This window comes from Cyprinodon variegatus, unplaced genomic scaffold (assembly GCF_000732505.1).
Source record: "Cyprinodon variegatus isolate N-32 unplaced genomic scaffold, C_variegatus-1.0 Scaffold226, whole genome shotgun sequence".
In the NCBI taxonomy this organism is placed as follows: domain Eukaryota; kingdom Metazoa; phylum Chordata; class Actinopteri; order Cyprinodontiformes; family Cyprinodontidae; genus Cyprinodon; species Cyprinodon variegatus.
In genome coordinates, this window is record NW_015150679.1 from 1,014,541 (window position 1) to 1,032,546 (window position 18,006).

Consider the following 18,006-nt stretch of genomic DNA (forward strand, 5'->3'; position numbering starts at 1 on the left):
AAATGTTGTAAGTTATTCCACTGTCTGTCTTGCCTGAGTTCTGGGTCCTTTCTTCTAAGTCATTACACAAAAATATTACATTCTTGTAGATGTTTGTAGAACTTTGTTCTCGTAAACCTATACTTGATTTTTGTCATAAAATATATACAGTATATCTGTATATCAAGTGTTCATATGATTTGAAGTTCATTTCATATGGCAGTGCCCCTCAGAATAAGTTATTATCTGCATCTGTGAGGTGTTCAAATGAGGTCAGAGGAAGCACTGACATCTACAAAGCTATTTTTAAAGGAAACTATTTTCTATGGCAAATTGAGACGGTGCCTGCAGCTCATTCATGCTGCACTAGAGTGAGAGGGAGATTTGAACCTGGAAACACGAAGTATGAAGATACTTTAAAGTGGCTCCGACTCTTTAAAGCTTCTTTGGCTGACACATGATATATGAATATCAGAGTCACTCTCTGAGAGTTTTAAATGTTATATTATGCTTTTTAAGCTTTGAAAAGTCCACTAAAATCACATACTATAAAATATCAGTTTTGGTGCTACAGTGTATCAGTTTGTAATGAAATATTAGTTGTATTCTGGTGCTATTTTTCACATGGGCGTAGGTTTGCATAGGGACCATAGAGACATGTCCCTACCAACATTTTGGCCCGACCTACTTGTCCCTACCAATAATTAGACGTGAACAACATGTTTATAATTTACAATACAGCGTTGTTGCAGCAGTTGCTTCTTTTCTCACAACTTGTATATTAAAGTCAATTTTTTAATTGCTCAGTGTAAATACAATAACTCTATTTGCAGTCCATTGAATATGTTATTTTGCTTTGTTTTACAATAGAGAGAATATCAGCATATCAGATTAAAAAAAATAAGAGTGAGTTTTACCTCTGTTTACCTCTGCATATTACCTATAGAAAACAATACACATACAGACATATTTAGATTATATTTGGTTAAAAAGGCACATATTTACCTTCCGTCTTAGTCACTGGGAAGTTCAAATGGAACCCCTTTCAAAGTGTAAGGCTGTCCCAATTTCAAATCATTCCAAGCCACTCATGCTTCAAAGATTAAAAACAGCATCTTGTGTGTGTAGTCCTTATAAAATTTGCATAAATGTAGCACAAAAAAGCTGTTTTCTTTTTGAACGAAATGCGCCCTGATGCTTATGTCAAGCATTAAAAAAACGCGTAAGACCAAAGACATCAGACCAATTCAACTTAAGACCAGTAGAGTTCCTACCAAAGTTGAGATAAAACCTACGCCCTTGATTTTTCAACACCATCACTCCCCTTGAGGGTGAGACACCATCTGACGTGCTCGAAATGTGGCAGCATGGTATCACACCGCTCCTGAGGAGGCTTTTCTTTGAAAAAGCTGGAGAAAATCCAAAGTCTCTTTTGGCCCAAAAATAACAAAACATTTTCACGACTTACACATTTATATAAAAAATGAACAGTTGCTGTTTTGTGCCGATTAGCTGCTAAAAGAGCCACTTTGTCTCTATTTTAAGCAGAAATGATTGTGCTCTGCACAGGATAAGGAGAGGCTGCTGGTTCGAGAGAGTGACAAGGATTGCTTAGACATGAATGAATCAAACAGAATACCAATTGGAGAATGATGAATTACCATTATAGCATTGTAAGAAGCTGATATAAGCTGCATCATGATATATATATATATATATATATATATATATATATATATATATATATATATATATAGCACGATACGGATCCATTCATGAAGTTAGCATTGCTAACCAGATTTTAAAGATGTCCAAATGTCTACTCTGTAATTGCATAGCAATAAAAACCTGCTCTCCCACATATGCAGGACACATTTGCTCTAATCCACATATCGGTGCTTATAAAAAGAAAGCAGGAAAAACTACATATTATATTTTGAACCCTCTTTCAATCATTTTTATTGTACAGTTGCCTTTAAAAGAAATGCCTGAAATCTCAGCAGCCGGAAGCTTAACAACAATCTAAGCTGGAAAATCTGCAACAAAATCCTGATCAATGAATCTCCAGGCATACATAAATGATTTATGTTATTTATTTAACCTCACTCCCAAATCCAACCCCCCCCCCATAGTAACTTTGAAACTCTTACAAAAGTAGTGATAAAATGCCTTGTTTTGATGTAAAACAGATGTGATCTTGCAGATTTTAATCCCTAAACATTTTTTTCACAGTTGAATTTGATTAAACAGGCCTATTTTCACAGCTGCTTATAAACTCGTGTTGTTTCTCCCACCCTGGACATCCTCCTTCACGTTCCTCACACCAACCTTCAATCAGAGTGGTCATCCATGTACGGCGCTACTTAGAAGCTCCTACACTTCCATGCTTATGCATCTGTGTTCTGTTAAAGTGATTGGTCATTTCTCAGATAAAGCAGCTGGACAGTTCCTGGGGGAAGACCCCTGCCATGTTATCTGAGGTGTGGGAGGAGGGGGAGGGAGGATGTGGAGGAGGAGAAGAGATCCCAGCAACATGAGAAAACTCCCAGATACAAAACATAACAGAGGGACAGCCTGGTTACTATGAGGCAGAAATAGGACTAAATGTTGGGAAAGACCCTGGTTGAATGGAAGCAGTTTGAAGTGACATTATGATCCCAGTAACTGGATGTCCTTAAATTCCTTCTGTGTTTAGAAATAGCACATATTAGGAACATATAGTCCAACAGATATCCTCTGTGAAAGGTAAAAAAAAGCATATGTTGGGCTCAAAATACTAAGTAATGCTAATGAAGTCAGACAGCACCCACACACCATCTAAAATCGGTTTGCTTCCACGGCTTCTTTGTGGCAGCAGCCCAAAGGCTTGGAACAAGCTTCTGGGAGAAATTTACAGATTTATCCCTCAGAGCAGAGTGAAATACAATCCGTCCAAAGCAGCTCCCTGACGGCAGATATCAGCCTGTGGCCTGCGCGGCTTGCAGCAGATGTTTGAGGGTTTTCAGGTGAGCCGTGTAATTTTCACTATGAACATCATTCTTTTGGTGACTCCTAAAGAAATGCTGAGCAAGCATCCCTCCACAGTGTGGATAACCCTCATTATCATCCCCATCATGACGCTAATTTGATCTGAGTTTAGCAAGTCAAGCGACCGGCAGCTTGTCTTGACTTGTCTAATTTGACAGTTGGAGATCAGTGCTATTGGAGACGAGGCTGCAATGAAAAGAAAATGTTTTTATTCATTGCATAGTGAGCAGGCAGTTTTGGGCATGCATGTTTTAGGAACACAACCTTTGACCTTACTAATTGTTTTCATGGTTGCTCTGGGCTCTTTTTTTAAGTAGGGAAGCGGGAGGCACAGCTCCAGGCGAGGAAGAGCAGATCTGGAGAGAAAGTGTGGATGCGTAACCACAAACAGGTGGTGTTGATTTAAGAGAGTTCTGCCTTTCCATTTGCTGGAGCTGAACCCGATATAAGACAAAGGCAGATCAAAGGATGCTTCACTGTTGGTGCGGGAAAAATCCTTGTCAAACCTTTCAGCTTCCTCCCATGAGCTCTGTCCTGCTCTTTCTGGCGTGCATATTTCCTCCCTGCTCTAACTTCTTGTGTAAAAGAATTACTCACAGATGCTGAACACTGACTGTCATTTCCTCAAACAGCTCTTTGCAGCTTTCCTTTTAACGCTGTTACCGCTGTCCTGCTAAGAGCTGATCTCCCACGTGTGCATGGGAGCAAACAGAGTGCAGAGAAGAGGCAGTTGGAAAGGGAGAGAGAGGACCAAGAACCAGTGAGTAGGAAAGTAGAAATGATTTCCAAAAATGAGATTACAAGGCATGCACAAACTAAACAGGTACTGCAGTGTTGTTTGGCTCAAAAACTCCCTTAGCTTCTCATCCTGCACAAATCACACCTTGTCAGGTTCAACTTCTTCCTGCCACAAACATATACACTCAGGATGACCAATCAAAGCAGGTCAGGAGAAAACTTCTACTCACATAGAGTCCAGAGTGTCTGTCACCGAAGAAAGGGAAAGCCACAGAGATCTCCTGGAGGCCAGAGCCTCCATCGTCCTGGGCGATGGTCTGGGTGTCTCCCTGGTCAGGACCAAAGGGGTAAAAGTCCTCCAAGGACACAGCAGGTTCCACCCTGGGCAGCAGGGTGCAGAAGCAGGACAGGATGGCTTGCAGCACCAGCAGCATGGCCTCAGCCACCCAGGGATGGAACTGACAGCAGGCACCGTGGAAGGGAGGGAGGGAGGAGCTCACACACCTCAGGCAACAAGTGCAGAGCAGAACAGGACAAGACCGTACGGTTCCTCCTCTCAGCAGCAGCAGCAGCAGCAGCAGCAGCCGGAGTCCTCCCCTGACTGCTCCCCCTGGATCTGCCTCCCCTCACTTGTCCTCTAGCGGTGCAGTGGGCTTCTGGTGTGAGACGGAGGGAATACAGCAGATTCCTTGCATTCTGCTTGCTGCTGACCACCGCATGAGCTGCAGTCCGTCTCCCTGAAATGAAACAAGGCAAGAAATGAAAGAGAGGGGGGAGCAGCGTGATCCAGCTGAGATGTTTTTCCTTCCTTTTTTTTTATTTATTTATTTTTTTAAACAATCCAGTGATTTGGTCCCTGATGGTCAGCTTAGAAATATCCTCAATAAAAGCTCTATTCTGCTTGCCAAAAGAGTTCTTTCAGCTTTGGCCCCACCTTCCCCACAGGGATTCACTACCTTGCATAATTAGCTCCTTCCAGCCAATAGTTAAAAAGAGGCTGGTAACTGGATAACCACTGGGTGGATCTATGTTAATCAAAGGACTGCTTTAAAGAAACTGACAGATTTTCCCCTCTCAGTTAAACTCCTTCTACGTATCGTTACCAAAAGTTGTAGTGCTGTGAGAAGGAAAATAAAGGTGCAGAGCATAGTGGAAGGAAATAAAGAGGATGTTAAGCTGGATTAATAATGTAAATAAAACCTCAGAGGATCTTTGAGCTTCAACTGTAATCTTATTGAGCACTTTCTCACCAGAGGCAGGACATTTATGGAGGCTTTTATTTGCTGAAACACACCATAAAAACAAATATGGCTGATATAGTCTGACCGAAAACGATCAGAACTTTCTAACATTTTAGTAATAAGCAGTTACAGCATGATACAATATTTTCCTGATAAAAATCACCATGCAAAACAAAACAATTCCCTGTGGTTTTTCCGAAGCATTATCAAATAAAGTTCTTATATTAAATATGAGGTAATTGATCAAATGTATGAAGAAAAGGGTACAACAAATGTGTATAAAATAATAAAAGGTTGCATCACAATCATGATGGCATAATTAGACAGATAAAGTTCTCCAAGCTACAGAAAAAAAAAATCTAATCCTACCAACAATTTGGCACATCCAGTTCATTTATAAACAACATGCTTATTGTTTGTTGTTGTTGAGCTTTCTGGTAGATTACTGTAATCCTGAGACCACATGTGCTGCAGGGGTGGCTGCGGACGCCTTGGGGAGTGTGTTTGTGTTCTTCCAAATACGGCTGCGGCTTGACACATGAAGTTGTTGGGGGGCTGCCAGGGGGGGGCAGTGAAGGAGGAACGCAGAGGCGCCACATACTTCACTGCCTACACACCGGGTTGTAGCATCTGAATGAAATATTCCTGACGCCGTCTTGTCTCTTGATCAAGCTGCTCTTTCAGAGTCAGTACCTGCAAGGAACAGGAAGCAGGATGATGTACCGTAGATAATCTATGGATTAATAGGAGATGAAGATTTTTACAGCGATGGGTGTTATACCTGTTCCTCAAGGCATCTGACCCTCTGGCGATGTGCCATTTCTCTGGTCTCCAAGGCCAGCTCTACCTGGAGCTGACCCTCCCTCAGATGCTCCGTCTCTGCACTCAGCTCCCTGTGATGATGGGCTGTCACCTCCAGGAGGTGCTGTGCATGAGCGCGCTCCAGCTCTGACAGTTGGACCTTTCAGCGGTTTATTTGGTTTCCCAGGATTGGACACAGAGATTAAAGAGAAAATTGGTCAGTCAGGGAAGTGGTAAGCTCCATTTAAATGTCGAAGACCTTTAGACTGACAGTCGTAATAAATTGTTTAAAAATTAGTGGTAATCATGGCTATGGGATGCCAAATTCAAAAATGTAGTAGAGATATTTTACTCACACATTTTTGTCATTTACTGTTTTTTTTTACCTTAGTGGCAAATGCTAAATAGAAATGTAAATATCTTTTTAACATCCTATATTTAGATCTAAATTTTCTATTTATATGTGCATTATACATCTCTTTCTAAACTAAGATATAAATCTTACATTTAATTTAGATTCAAGATTTAGATAAAAGATATGTATTTAAATATAAAATTTAGAAATAAGATATAGATTGCATTAAAAAATATAGAATACATTAAATGAAATGTTTTACCTCCAAAAGTTATAAAAAACAAAACCAAAGCAGGGTGAGTACATTGTGATAAAACTGAAATTTTACAGTGAAATTTCTTGTAAAATCTTTACTTTTGGCGCCCCATGCATGGCTTCTTCATGTGTGCTGTCTGAAAAAAGTGCATTGAAAACGCTTTTTAAATTTTTTTTAAAGATTTGATGTAACAGACCAACATAGGCTATCACATAACGGAGAAAAGGAAGACAAACTTCATAATGTTAATATGTTTCTTTTAAAAATATAATGCTGACCTACAAATGTTTTACTATGGTAGCCCTAAATAAATAGAACAACCATAGCCTATTTGGAAATATGGCAGGAAGAAAGTAGTTTTTTAGTTAATAGACCATCATGAAACATTTTGAGTCAATAAAACCTTAAGGGCAGCGATAATTAATGTGCATATTACCCAAATAGACCCAATTTAGGCGAAGCATAATGGTGGCAGCATCATGCTGTGGGAATGCTTCTCTTCAGGACATAACTGGGACAGAGTTTAACTTTTCTCTTGACTCTAAACATGCAGCTGAAAACAAACAGGAATGATTTGGATCAAACTATCAATTAGAGAAGCTTGAACGTCATACATCCTTTTCTTTTGTGATGGTGTATGATTAAAAAGAATCCCAAAGAAAAACACTGAACTGTGTTGTTTTAACAGGGCTAATTTGTAATAAGCTCAAAGCATGTGAATATTTTTACAAGACACTAGAATATATATATATATATATATATATATATGAAAGCTCCATTTTTAAATATAGTTTACTTTTATACAACACAGTCTATGCATTATTTGTAACTTTTCACCTGGAGAGTCTGAACTACTCGCTGCTCCTCACTCAGCTCTTTCTTCAAGCTGTGGAGGGTCTCCTCCAGCTTTGCTTTCTCCCGGGTGACGGATATCACCTCATCTTCCTTCCTGAGTCTTTCCATCTCCACCTGAGAGCAGAAAACACCACAACTGGTCCCACACTCAGGTTCTAACATCTTTGTGCTTTGTTTGTGGTGGAAATGATTCACAATTAGTTGATGTATTTCGTAGGAAAAAGAAAATCTAGAAAAATATAAAGTATTGAGGTTTGTTACACAGTATTTTTCTCCTGTAAGGCTTGAGGTAACTGCTCCTTTAAGTGTCCTATTGCCTCAGCATCATAGAGTCCAGAGCCTGATAGCTGGGTCTCTAAGCAAAACTAAACACATACTTTGCATCTCTTGGGTAAACACTTCCAATGGTACGTTAATGGGATAAATAATTAAGATGTTTTTGCTTGTATTTGACAGAGAGAAGCCATCAAAGTTTTAGGCAGAAAAAACAAGAAAATACCTTTTAAAGAAATACATTATTTATAAAAGTGATGTTAAAGCAACACCATGTAACTTATAGCCACTAAGGGAACTAGACCAGTAATTTCCTGAGAGCAACTGGCAACAATGCACAGTCGCAAAATTAAACAACAGCCTCCCTCAATGTTTTTTAATCTGATATTCGGTCACAGTGGACTGGCAGATTGAGAAATACGGAGCTACTAGTACAAAGTAAGAGGAATAACTGTGTTACATAATATCGTTACTCATAACCACATTAGTTATTCCCTTTAAAAACAAATCTAACTAATTAATTTTCACATCCTGGTAATACCATTAGTTTACTTCCAATCCAAGTTTTTATGGACAGTAGGCTGACAGTAAAGGGGGTATGAGAGAGGGGGGGAGACATGCAGGAAAGGACCACAGGTCAGATTCGAACCCGCGTCTCCCACGTCAAGGACTTAAGGCCAATTTATAGTTCTGATGCATAGCCTCTGCAACCATCAAATCTGTCTCTGTCCACGACCATGCCCCCGACGCAGAGGCTCTGCAACCGTCATCGCACACCTAAAAAAAATCATGACTATGCGTTGGACGGTCGCAAATCCGCGCAGACCTCAAGCGGAAGTGCGCAGACAAAAAGCAGCTGCGATTGGTCCTTGGTATGTCTTTCCTGCTGTCTATGTGGTCCTCCTTCTCGATTCAGTGCCAGAGTGCGCCATATTTAAAAGCTGAGGAGTAATAACAACAATGGATAACCACGATGAAAGATTGATCGAGGAGGTTTGGAAGTACAACCACTTGTTCGATGCCTCAGACATGTTGTTTTGTAAAATAAACACTCCCGCCGGCGTCGGCGAAGAAGTTCTCGTGCCCGTCCCCCGAAGTTCTCGCAAGTTTTCCTATATGCTCTCCCTAGCGCTTTGGCAGAAAACTGCTGTGCATCCCTAGAAATTTCAGACCGACATTGCAGAAGCATACCAGCAAATCTTGTTCGCGACCAGACGCAAGCGACATTTGCTGTATGCGATTGCAGAAGTATGATCAGCCCTGTAAGGCCAATTTATGCTTTTGACGCATAACCTCTGCAACCGTCAAATCTGTCTCTGTGTGCGACCACGAGGTTCTGCAACGGTCGCAAACATGCGCAGACCTCAAGCGGAAGTGCGCAGACAAAAAGCAGCTGTGATTGGTCCTTGGTAAGCCTTTCTGGCTGTCTGTGTGGTTGTCCACTTCTTAACGGACACTCTGCTGCAGCCAGTCATAATCAAATACTCACCCAGATCATAGTTAAGCATTAAAACATCTTCCATTTTATAATTTAATTCCCAGTTTTCTTTAAAGTTCAGATGAAAGAAAAGTCCTCAAAATTCCTCAACAGTTTAGATAATTAAAAGTACCTGCATAGTTGCTCCCCATACTAACTAGGTGCAATGATTGGGCTGTAACTGATATGCTAATTACGTTTCTCTTTGGGTGAAGTAACCTTTTTGAAGTAAAGTTCCCAACTCTGCTTGTAGAGACAAGGCCAGATGAAATCCAATATCAGAGAACAACATCTGTCTGATCAGGTACATTAAGGGTCATATCTGTTTGGTTTCATAACAACTTTTAGCTCAACTATCTCTGGAGTTTAAGGATCATGTTTTCTTTAAAATACGGCCATTGACAGAAGTAGACTCACCTTCTCTAGTGTCTTTCTGAGAGCAGACTTGTTCTTACTAAGGTTCGTCAGCACCTTCTCCATCTTAGCTTTCTCATTCTGAAGGGTTTGCAAAGAGCTCTGCAGGTTACTGAGCTTTTCCTGGAGTTCCTTCTTCTCTTTCTCAATTCGGATGGAAGCTTGCATCTGACTCTCCTCCTGTTGCTTCAGACTCTGTGGTTTTGTTAACCCAGAGATCAGAAAGGAACCTTCATCTTTGGTGCATCACTCACCGTGTGCTTTACAGTGTGACTCACCTCCTGCAGGGTTCTGTTACTTTTCTCCAGCTCAGAAATTCTAACATATGAATCCTCCTGAGCTGAGTTAAGGTTCTGGGTCTGCTTGGTGAGTGAATAGTTCAGCCTCTTACTCTCTGAAAGTGCATCCCGTGTTTTATCCAAATGCTCCTGAGGACACACACACACACACACACACACACACACACACACAAAGGTTGAAATATTTTATTTTTAAGAAATCACACCGTTTGCACAATGAGGCTAGCTTATTTCAAGTCTTTACATTTTAATGTCAATGACTAGATTTCTCTTTCTCCAAAAAAATAAGATTTATCAGCAAGTCATGTTTGTTTCATATTTTTTTTACCCTTGTCTTTATATTTAGAAATTCATATGTATAATCTCATATTTATAATTACAAACTCGCATTTATGGAGGCAGACATCTTTGCACTATGGCTGACAAACTATTGACTTTAGAGATTGTCATTACAATGGGAATGCGGCATGTCAGGCCTATATAATATCTATATCCTATATAGACAAATAAAATTTTCCATCTAAACCTCACCATCACTTGACACAATATGTGATGCAGATATTGCCATTTTGTACCATATTGCTGCAGTCTGACCATTAGATGTCGTTGAAATGTACTCACTGTAGTGTAGCTTTAAAAAAAAAAAAAAGATTTATCCAGAATCACCAGACTGGATCAAACATTTAAAAAGCAATATCCTTTGTAAATGTCTGATTAGGAAAGGTTTTAATAATCAGATTCCAATTAGAAACAGGATTTGAAATTAAATTTTGAAATTCCAGCATATAAGAATGAATTAAATAATTCTACTTTAATAATTCAATTTAAAATTCACATTTTGAAAATGATTTTCATATTATATTTCAAATTGGATGATTTAAATTTTAAATTCGGCTGGTTTTCTTTTTCAGTAACTAGGTCCTCCATAGACGCGGGCAGCGGCAAGATATAATTCACGGCGGTGAACGTAATAGCACCGTGGCTATGCAAAAGTCTGCATTCGGGGGTATAACCCAATTATTAGGACGTATTAGAGAGGAGACTGCAAACTAAACCTTTCCTACATCAAGGTCAGACATCAAAAGTGTGTTTCTATAAATATCCACATCAACACTTTCCCAAAGCCTTCCAAGTTGGGCTTAAACTGTTTTAGATATTGAAGGTAAACCCGCATCATATTAAACTTCTATTTTATGTGTTTGTGAAGACAGGTTTGCGAGGACTTTTAGTAAAAATATTTATTTTCCTGATCGGTTTCTTTTTTTTTGTCTATTTATTATTATTACATAAATCTCGAAACAGTACATTGCTGAATTTTCCCTCTCGTTATCCAAGGCAGCAAGGAGCTATTTCACAGCTTTTCTAAACTTTGGAGGAATTCTAAATTTGTTTGAATTCAGTGTCTAAAACACAAGGTATTTGTCCAATCTGGATGGCAATGAGAGCCACTTTCTCTAAATATGAGGTCATTGTTCACAACCGGGAAAAGATGGATTGTTCCCTGCGGGCTGGGCGTCAGCCTCTGCCTCAAACACACGAGTTCAAGTATCTCTGGGTGTTGTTCACAAGTGATGGTAGGAAAGAGCAGGAGAAAAATGGATGGATTGGAGCATTATTTGCAGTAGTCAGGAGAGGTGTTAGCCATTTGGATGCCTTAGGTGTAAATGCTTTGTGGTGGCCTACAAGTGTAAAAACCCTCCCTCTGAACTACAACTGAAAGACGAATGTAGTGAAGCTCTATTACGAACTTTTAAAAAAAAATTTCGTTGCAGATGAGGTCCAAAAACGATGGGAATATGTGCACTAAAACAAATAAATGGCATTAAATAGAACTGCGTTAATATACATTGATGTGTAAACTTTACATCCCTATCCATCAGGTCTTTTTTACATTTGTTTACCTCGCCTTTTTCTGTTTATTCATTTATTTTACGGAAGAATAAACGAATAACAAAAATTGAGCAGATCTCTGACTGGTGGGGGTGACTAGATAGACAGCCATCTTTATCTCAAGCCAATGTTTACATTTATTTTTTCTTAAATAAATTTAAAAAAGCATTACCCATTTTTATTTTAAATGTGTGGTTACTATGAGGACTGTATTAATGAGGATTATTTTAAGAGCCTGATTTTGTTGGTACACTTCATGTAGAGAATGATTCATAGGAGCTACGTTTTTTCTTAACTGGTCCATCAAAAAGCTTCAACCCTCATTTTCTGGTGTAAAAACATGGAACAAGAAGGATATTTTTGACACTGGCATGTTACATTAGCTCCTTATGTGTAGCACCTCTGGAGGGAGCTTTGAGCAGATGCTGTTCCACTCTTAGGATCTCATTTATAAAGATTCCTTATGCATAAAATCTAGCCTAAAACTTGTGTACATACACAACTGTGATCTGAGAAAAAAACAAAATTTGTGTCAACTTTAACCCATCTGTATGGGGCACGCATATTTTGGAGGCAGGCTAAATGGTGAGGTGAGAAATTGAAGCCAGATTTCATCAAAACTCCTCTGGATTATGAGCGGATTAACGTTTCTCTTGGATCTACACTCACCGGCCACTTTATTAGGTACACCTGTCCAACTGCTCGTTAACACTTAATTTCTAAGCAGCCAATCACATGGCGGCAACTCAGTGCATTTAGGCATGTAGACATGGTCAAGACAATCTCCTGCAGTTCAAACCGAGCATCAGTATTGGGGAAGAAAGGTGATTTGAGTGACTTTGAACATGGCATGATTGTTGGTGCCAGAAGGGCTGGTCTGAGTATTTCAGAAACTGCTGATCTACTGGGATTTTCACGCACAACCATCTCTAGGGTTTACAGAGAATGGTCCGAAAAAGAAAAAACATCCAATGAGCGGCAGTTCTGTGGGCGGAAATGCCTTGTTGATGCCAGAGGTCAGAGGAGAATGGCCAGACTGGTTCGAGCTGATAGAAGGGCAACAGTGACTCAAATAACCACCCGTTACAACCAAGGTGGGCAGAAGAGCATCTCTGAACGCACAGTACGTCGAACTTTGAGGCAGATGGGCTACAGCAGCAGAAGACCACACCGGGTGCCACTCCTTTCAGCTAAGAACAGGAAACTGAGGCTACAATTTGCACAAGGTCATCGAAATTGGACAATAGAAGATTGGAAAAACGTTGCCTGGTCTGATGAGTCGATTTCTGCTGCGACATTTGGATGGTAGGGTCAGAATTTGGCGTCTACAACATGAAAGCATGGATCCATCCTGCCTTGCATCAACGGTTCAGGCTGGTGGTGGTGGTGTCATGGTGTGGGAAATATTTTCTTGGCACTCTTTGGGCCCCTTGGTACCAATTGAGCATCGTTGCAACGCCACAGCCTACCTGAGTATTGTTGCTGACCATGTCCATCCCTTTATGACCACAATGTACCCAACTTCTGATGGCTACTTTCAGCAGGATAATGCGCCATGTCATAAAGCTGGAATCATCTCAGACTGGTTTCTTGAACATGACAATGAGTTCACTGTACTCAAATGGCCTCCACAGTCACCAGATCTCAATCCAATAGAGCATCTTTGGGATGTGGTGGAACGGGAGATTCGCATCATGGATGTGCAGCCGACAAATCTGCGGCAACTGTGTGATGCCATCATGTCAATATGGACCAAACTCCCTGAGGAATGCTTCCAGCACCTTGTTGAATCTATGCCACGAAGAATTAAGGCAGTTCTGAAGGCAAAAGGGGGTCCAACCCGTTACTAGCATGGGGTACCTAATAAAGTGGCCGGTGAGTGTATATGCTGACTTGGGTCCAATGTTGGAGAGAGCGACCCACTGGACCCTCTCTATCCCAGCTCATAACAGTAGTTCCACAAAAAGCATTTTGCACATCTAAAATAAATTGGGAAGGGTAGCTATGTGCATGGTTCTAAAAAATGAATCAAATGTAGATGACAAACAATCCTTGTTGTATATAGAAATAAAAAACATTTTTATTAATTACAGATATAAACAATACAACATTCCCATTCTACAAAAGATTAAGGAAGAGCTAAATATAATATGATCATTTCACTCAAAGTGCCTGTGTAAAGTCTCAGTCATCGGGGTCGTGGCAACCACAAACAGCCTGGAAAGCATCTTTTTTGAAGACGTTTCCACAGAGTCCCAGATAGATGTGGAAACAGCTTGAAAAAAATGGAGTGAAAGTCCAGTAGCTTTCCGATTTAAGCCTGTTCGTATATGTCGATAAAAAGCAACCATTTACCCATATTAAACCTTTTAGATAGGGGAGCTGCTTTCACAAATTTTATTTTTTTTTTAAATTAGTTACAGTTGTCAACTACTCTAGGGTTCATGATAAACCTACTACCAGCGAAAATTCCCCTGCAGGCTTTAAACGTGGTCTAAGGTCTAACTAAAAACACCTTCTTTTTTTTTTTTTTACTGCCGCTAGCATTTTTTTCTGTTTTTCAACTTCACTCACCAACACATCTATTTCTGCCACGTGTAAACTAAGCTTTTTAGCTGCCTGAGCTGTGGTTGCTAGATAACAATTAGATAACATTGATTAGCTGGCTCATTTAAATACAGTGGCATTCATGCGTTGCTTGTTCAGAGCATTTATGGTTGAATGTGATCTATAAAGGAAAATGGCTTTGTTTTGTGCATTTAGATGGTTTTATAAATCAAGTTTTTTGGGGTTGTACGCCATTTTTAGATGTTTATGGTAGGAACTTTTAGTGTGGATTCTCCGCAATGCTTTATAAATGAGACTCCTCGTCCCTCCATTTAAAAGTATCCTGAGCTTATCCCACTGGGATTGACCAAAGGCTAAATGCTTTATTCAGAAGGATCCTTTGTCATGTTTGAAGAAAAAAATAATAATTTATTTGTGGGATAATCTAATCAACTATTGTTTCAAAATTATGAAACAACTGAAAAAACAAAAAAGGGAAATGGTGAATGGGCAACTCAAAGGTAAAGGACGTTATTTAAATATCAAAATCAACGAATTAAAGTCTGGAAAGAGAAGCCTTTTCTATTCTCGATTTCCCTTTTTCAAACTTTTCCAGTTTAAGAAAACTACTGTATCTAATCTTCTTTCTTACTTTTAAACAAGTTTTAACGAGGAAATTGAATCATATACAATATTATTGTATATGATATAACATCCATTTTTCATCACATTATTCCTGCTGGGATCACGAGGGGTGCTGGTGCCTATCTCCAGCAGTCAATGGGAGAGAGGCGGGGTACACCCTGGACAGGTCGCTAGTTTATCGCAGTGCAACACAGAGACACACAGGACAACCATTCACACACACACTCACACATGAGGAGAATTTAGAGAACAGTGATGTTTTTGGACTGTGGGAGGAAGCCGGAGTACCCAGATAGAACCCACGAATGCACAGGGACAATATCAAAACTCCATGCTACCCACTGCTCCACTGTGCAGCCCTGGTTTTACACAATCATCCCACTGTTACTAGAAATAGAGCTTGCAGATGATTTGTCCAAAAAGATATTGGTTTCCTTATTGGTATTGGTTTTCCTTAACTGCACCTCTTAGTTCTAGAAGTATCAAGAGTAACTGGATTACCTGCAGCAGCCTTCGGTCCGCTTCACTAGCAGTCAGAGCCCCTTGCAGCTCTGTAACTTGCTCCTGCAGACCTTCAGCGTTCTTCCTGTTCAGACTTGCGGTATTTGAAAGCGTGTGAACCTGCTCTCTCAGCACATTCTCATGCTGCTCAGCTCTAGCCAGTGACACGGTCAGCTTCTCCTCACTGACCCTTAGCGCTGCACATCGATCTTCACTCTCACACAGTTTTTTCCTGGTATCTGTGAGTCTTTCCTGAAGACCTCCGGCCTCTGCGTCCAGCTCTGCCACCCTGAGGTGGGCCCTCTGTAGCTCACCCTGAAGGGCGCATTGAGAAATCTCCAGGTGGCTTACTCTGCTTTCTGCTGCCTCCAAAGACTTTTTGAGCTTCTGGTTTTCTGTATTTGCGCACATCTCTGAGCCCTGCAAGACCTCCAACTTATCCTACAGAAGAATTGCAAAAATTGTTAGTAGAGGACCCTCCTATATGCAGTAATGTGTATTTAAGCTCGCAGAATATTATAACTTGGCTTCCATGCCAACATGTAGTAAATCTCTCTAAGTTTTGACGGATTTTCTTAGCTAGCAGTATTTAATACATATTCAGTTTGAAAATGAGGGTCTATTTTTATTAATAGAGGTCAATCCAGGGTTCTTTAATGCTTAAGACATTTGGGTTGTAATTGCTATAAGAAGTCATCAACAGTAGCAACTGAAATTCTGGCATGAAAACACACAAGCAGACATCGATACGGCAACTCAACAGTCCCATGTGACATCAACACTAATGTGATTATGTGAAACCACATTTGGTCTCTTGGAAGATATCATAACATACCTGCAATGACCTGGACATAGTCTGAGTAGCTTGCAAAGTGGTCTTGAGCTGAGCCAACTGGGCCTCCAGGTTTCTGCTCTCCTTCTCTTTACACTGTGTTACGTCCTGCTGCAGGGCCAGGGAAGTCTGTACCTTTTGCAGCTGCTTTGAGATTTCCTGTTTTCCTAAAACCGAATGTATATATTGCATATGGATATGTTTCAGTTTGTTGCTGATGATGATTCCGATTAATCAAGGATTTTTTTCACAGGCTTTCTTACCCTCCTCTGAAAGCCTCAAGGAGCTCTGCAGCTCCTGCATCTGGTTGAGGGACTTCTCCTGAGAAGCTTTTAGTTCAGTCACATGTTGTTTCAAACGGACTATCTGAGCCTGGGCTTCATCCTAAACAGAAATCGCAAAAGATTTTGTACAAAAGTGAAGTAGTTATGTCAACATTGACTTAGAGTGACTTTTCTTCATACCCTCTCTCTTTGAGCATCTCTGAGTTCTTTCATGAACTCCTGTAGAGATGTTTGTATAGATTTAATATTTAAGTCTCCATCTTCAGAATTGAGTGAGAATATTCCAGATTCCTCTGTTCCATACTCCCCACCTGACAAGATACACCGCTCGATAGTTTCAAAAGAAACAAAAACTGCTGCAGGTTATTTTTGTGTGACAAAATGTCAGCTTTACCTTTCACATGGAAGTGTCTCCTTGAGGGAGACGCTTGTGTGGACTCCCGTGTGTCACAGAGCCTGGTGCAGCGCAGAACCGCATACAGCGCTGCCAGTTGGTGCTCCAAGTCACAACATTTAGCTTTGCTCACATTTAGCTGCTCCTCCAGGCTTTGGGCTCTGTTTTCTGCCAGAACTAGCTTTACAGAAAGTTCTTTGATTTGGTCCTTATAGTCCTCCAGTATTTCCTCAAGTTGAGCTGCGGTTTCTCTATGGCTCTGGTCACTCTGCTGCTGATAGGCTTCTTTTTCATGCAGCAGCCTTTGGCTTTGCTGTTCAGCCGTTTCCAGTTCCCTTATACGTCGCTGCATACATGAAACCTGTGAAAAATGTACAGCTGGGTGTGTGTTTGCAGTGAAGTTTATGGGCTCTATAGGTCATAGTGTGGTGGCTTAAGTAGTTGGATTTATTTTATTATATTTAACCTTTATAAACACATGTAAACTATGCAATGTTTTTATATATCCCTGTAAACTACTTGGAACTACTGCTTACACCTTTAAGTAGGTAAATAAAAATGTTTAAAACTCTGCATACATAATATGTTTATCATTGTTTTTTTGGGAAGATTTGGGTAAACAAAAATATTTGCTTCTGGTTTTTAAAGGAATATAACAAAACACATGGCATCATTTAAACCTGGATACTGAGATGTAATTATATATGTTTGGCATGATTTTCAAACATCTTTGAACAGAACTTGATCAATAATGTCTTCTCCTCATTGGAATTGTGTTTCAATACAACCAGAGCGAGCTGCAGGAGATGCATTTGGTAGCACTACTGCTTTACAGCTGGAAGGCCCTGCAGGAAGACTCCACACAGTTAATTGTATTTTTTGGGTGGGTACAATAGCTGGACTACCACAATTTCCTATGTGTTTTGTTGTAATTTTATGTCATATACCAGCACAAAGTACTGTGTTATGCTCACATGGATAACTGACCAAAAAGTAGTTTTTTCAAGAACATTTTTAAAAGTCCTGTTTGCAGTTAGAATAACGCATTTCCAGTGGACATAGCAAACATTGAAAACACTTCATTTACCAAAATAGACCAAAATAGTGGTTTTCGGTCTAAAATAAGAAATGTTATGTAAAGGGTTGGAATCAGTTAAAACCATTAGAGAGATGCATACTGGTGGAATTAAGTTGAATG

General features: G+C 40.0%; 2 protein-coding genes across 2 annotated transcripts in view; both read right to left on the minus strand.

Moving 5' to 3' along the window:
* The window catches only part of sned1 (sushi, nidogen and EGF-like domains 1), a 46,380-nt gene extending 41,775 nt beyond the window's left edge, over nt 1–4,605 (minus strand). Inside the window, exon 1 of the mRNA XM_015380990.1 lies at nt 3,975–4,605. Coding sequence (XP_015236476.1) covers nt 3,975–4,178 — 204 coding nt within the window. The 5' untranslated portion in view covers nt 4,179–4,605. The remainder of the gene's footprint in view (nt 1–3,974) is intronic.
* Nucleotides 4,606–5,023: 418 nt separating this feature from the next.
* The window catches only part of LOC107088663 (rootletin-like), a 59,216-nt gene continuing 46,233 nt past the window's right edge, over nt 5,024–18,006 (minus strand). The window contains exons 25-34 of the mRNA XM_015380966.1: nt 16,809–17,169; nt 16,595–16,725; nt 16,394–16,514; nt 16,134–16,297; nt 15,299–15,739; nt 9,695–9,844; nt 9,420–9,611; nt 7,235–7,366; nt 5,767–5,946; nt 5,024–5,678 (exon numbers count right to left, since the gene is read on the minus strand). Of these exons, the coding sequence (XP_015236452.1) occupies nt 5,595–5,678; nt 5,767–5,946; nt 7,235–7,366; nt 9,420–9,611; nt 9,695–9,844; nt 15,299–15,739; nt 16,134–16,297; nt 16,394–16,514; nt 16,595–16,725; nt 16,809–17,169 (1,956 nt within the window). The 3' untranslated portion in view covers nt 5,024–5,594. The remainder of the gene's footprint in view (nt 5,679–5,766; nt 5,947–7,234; nt 7,367–9,419; nt 9,612–9,694; nt 9,845–15,298; nt 15,740–16,133; nt 16,298–16,393; nt 16,515–16,594; nt 16,726–16,808; nt 17,170–18,006) is intronic.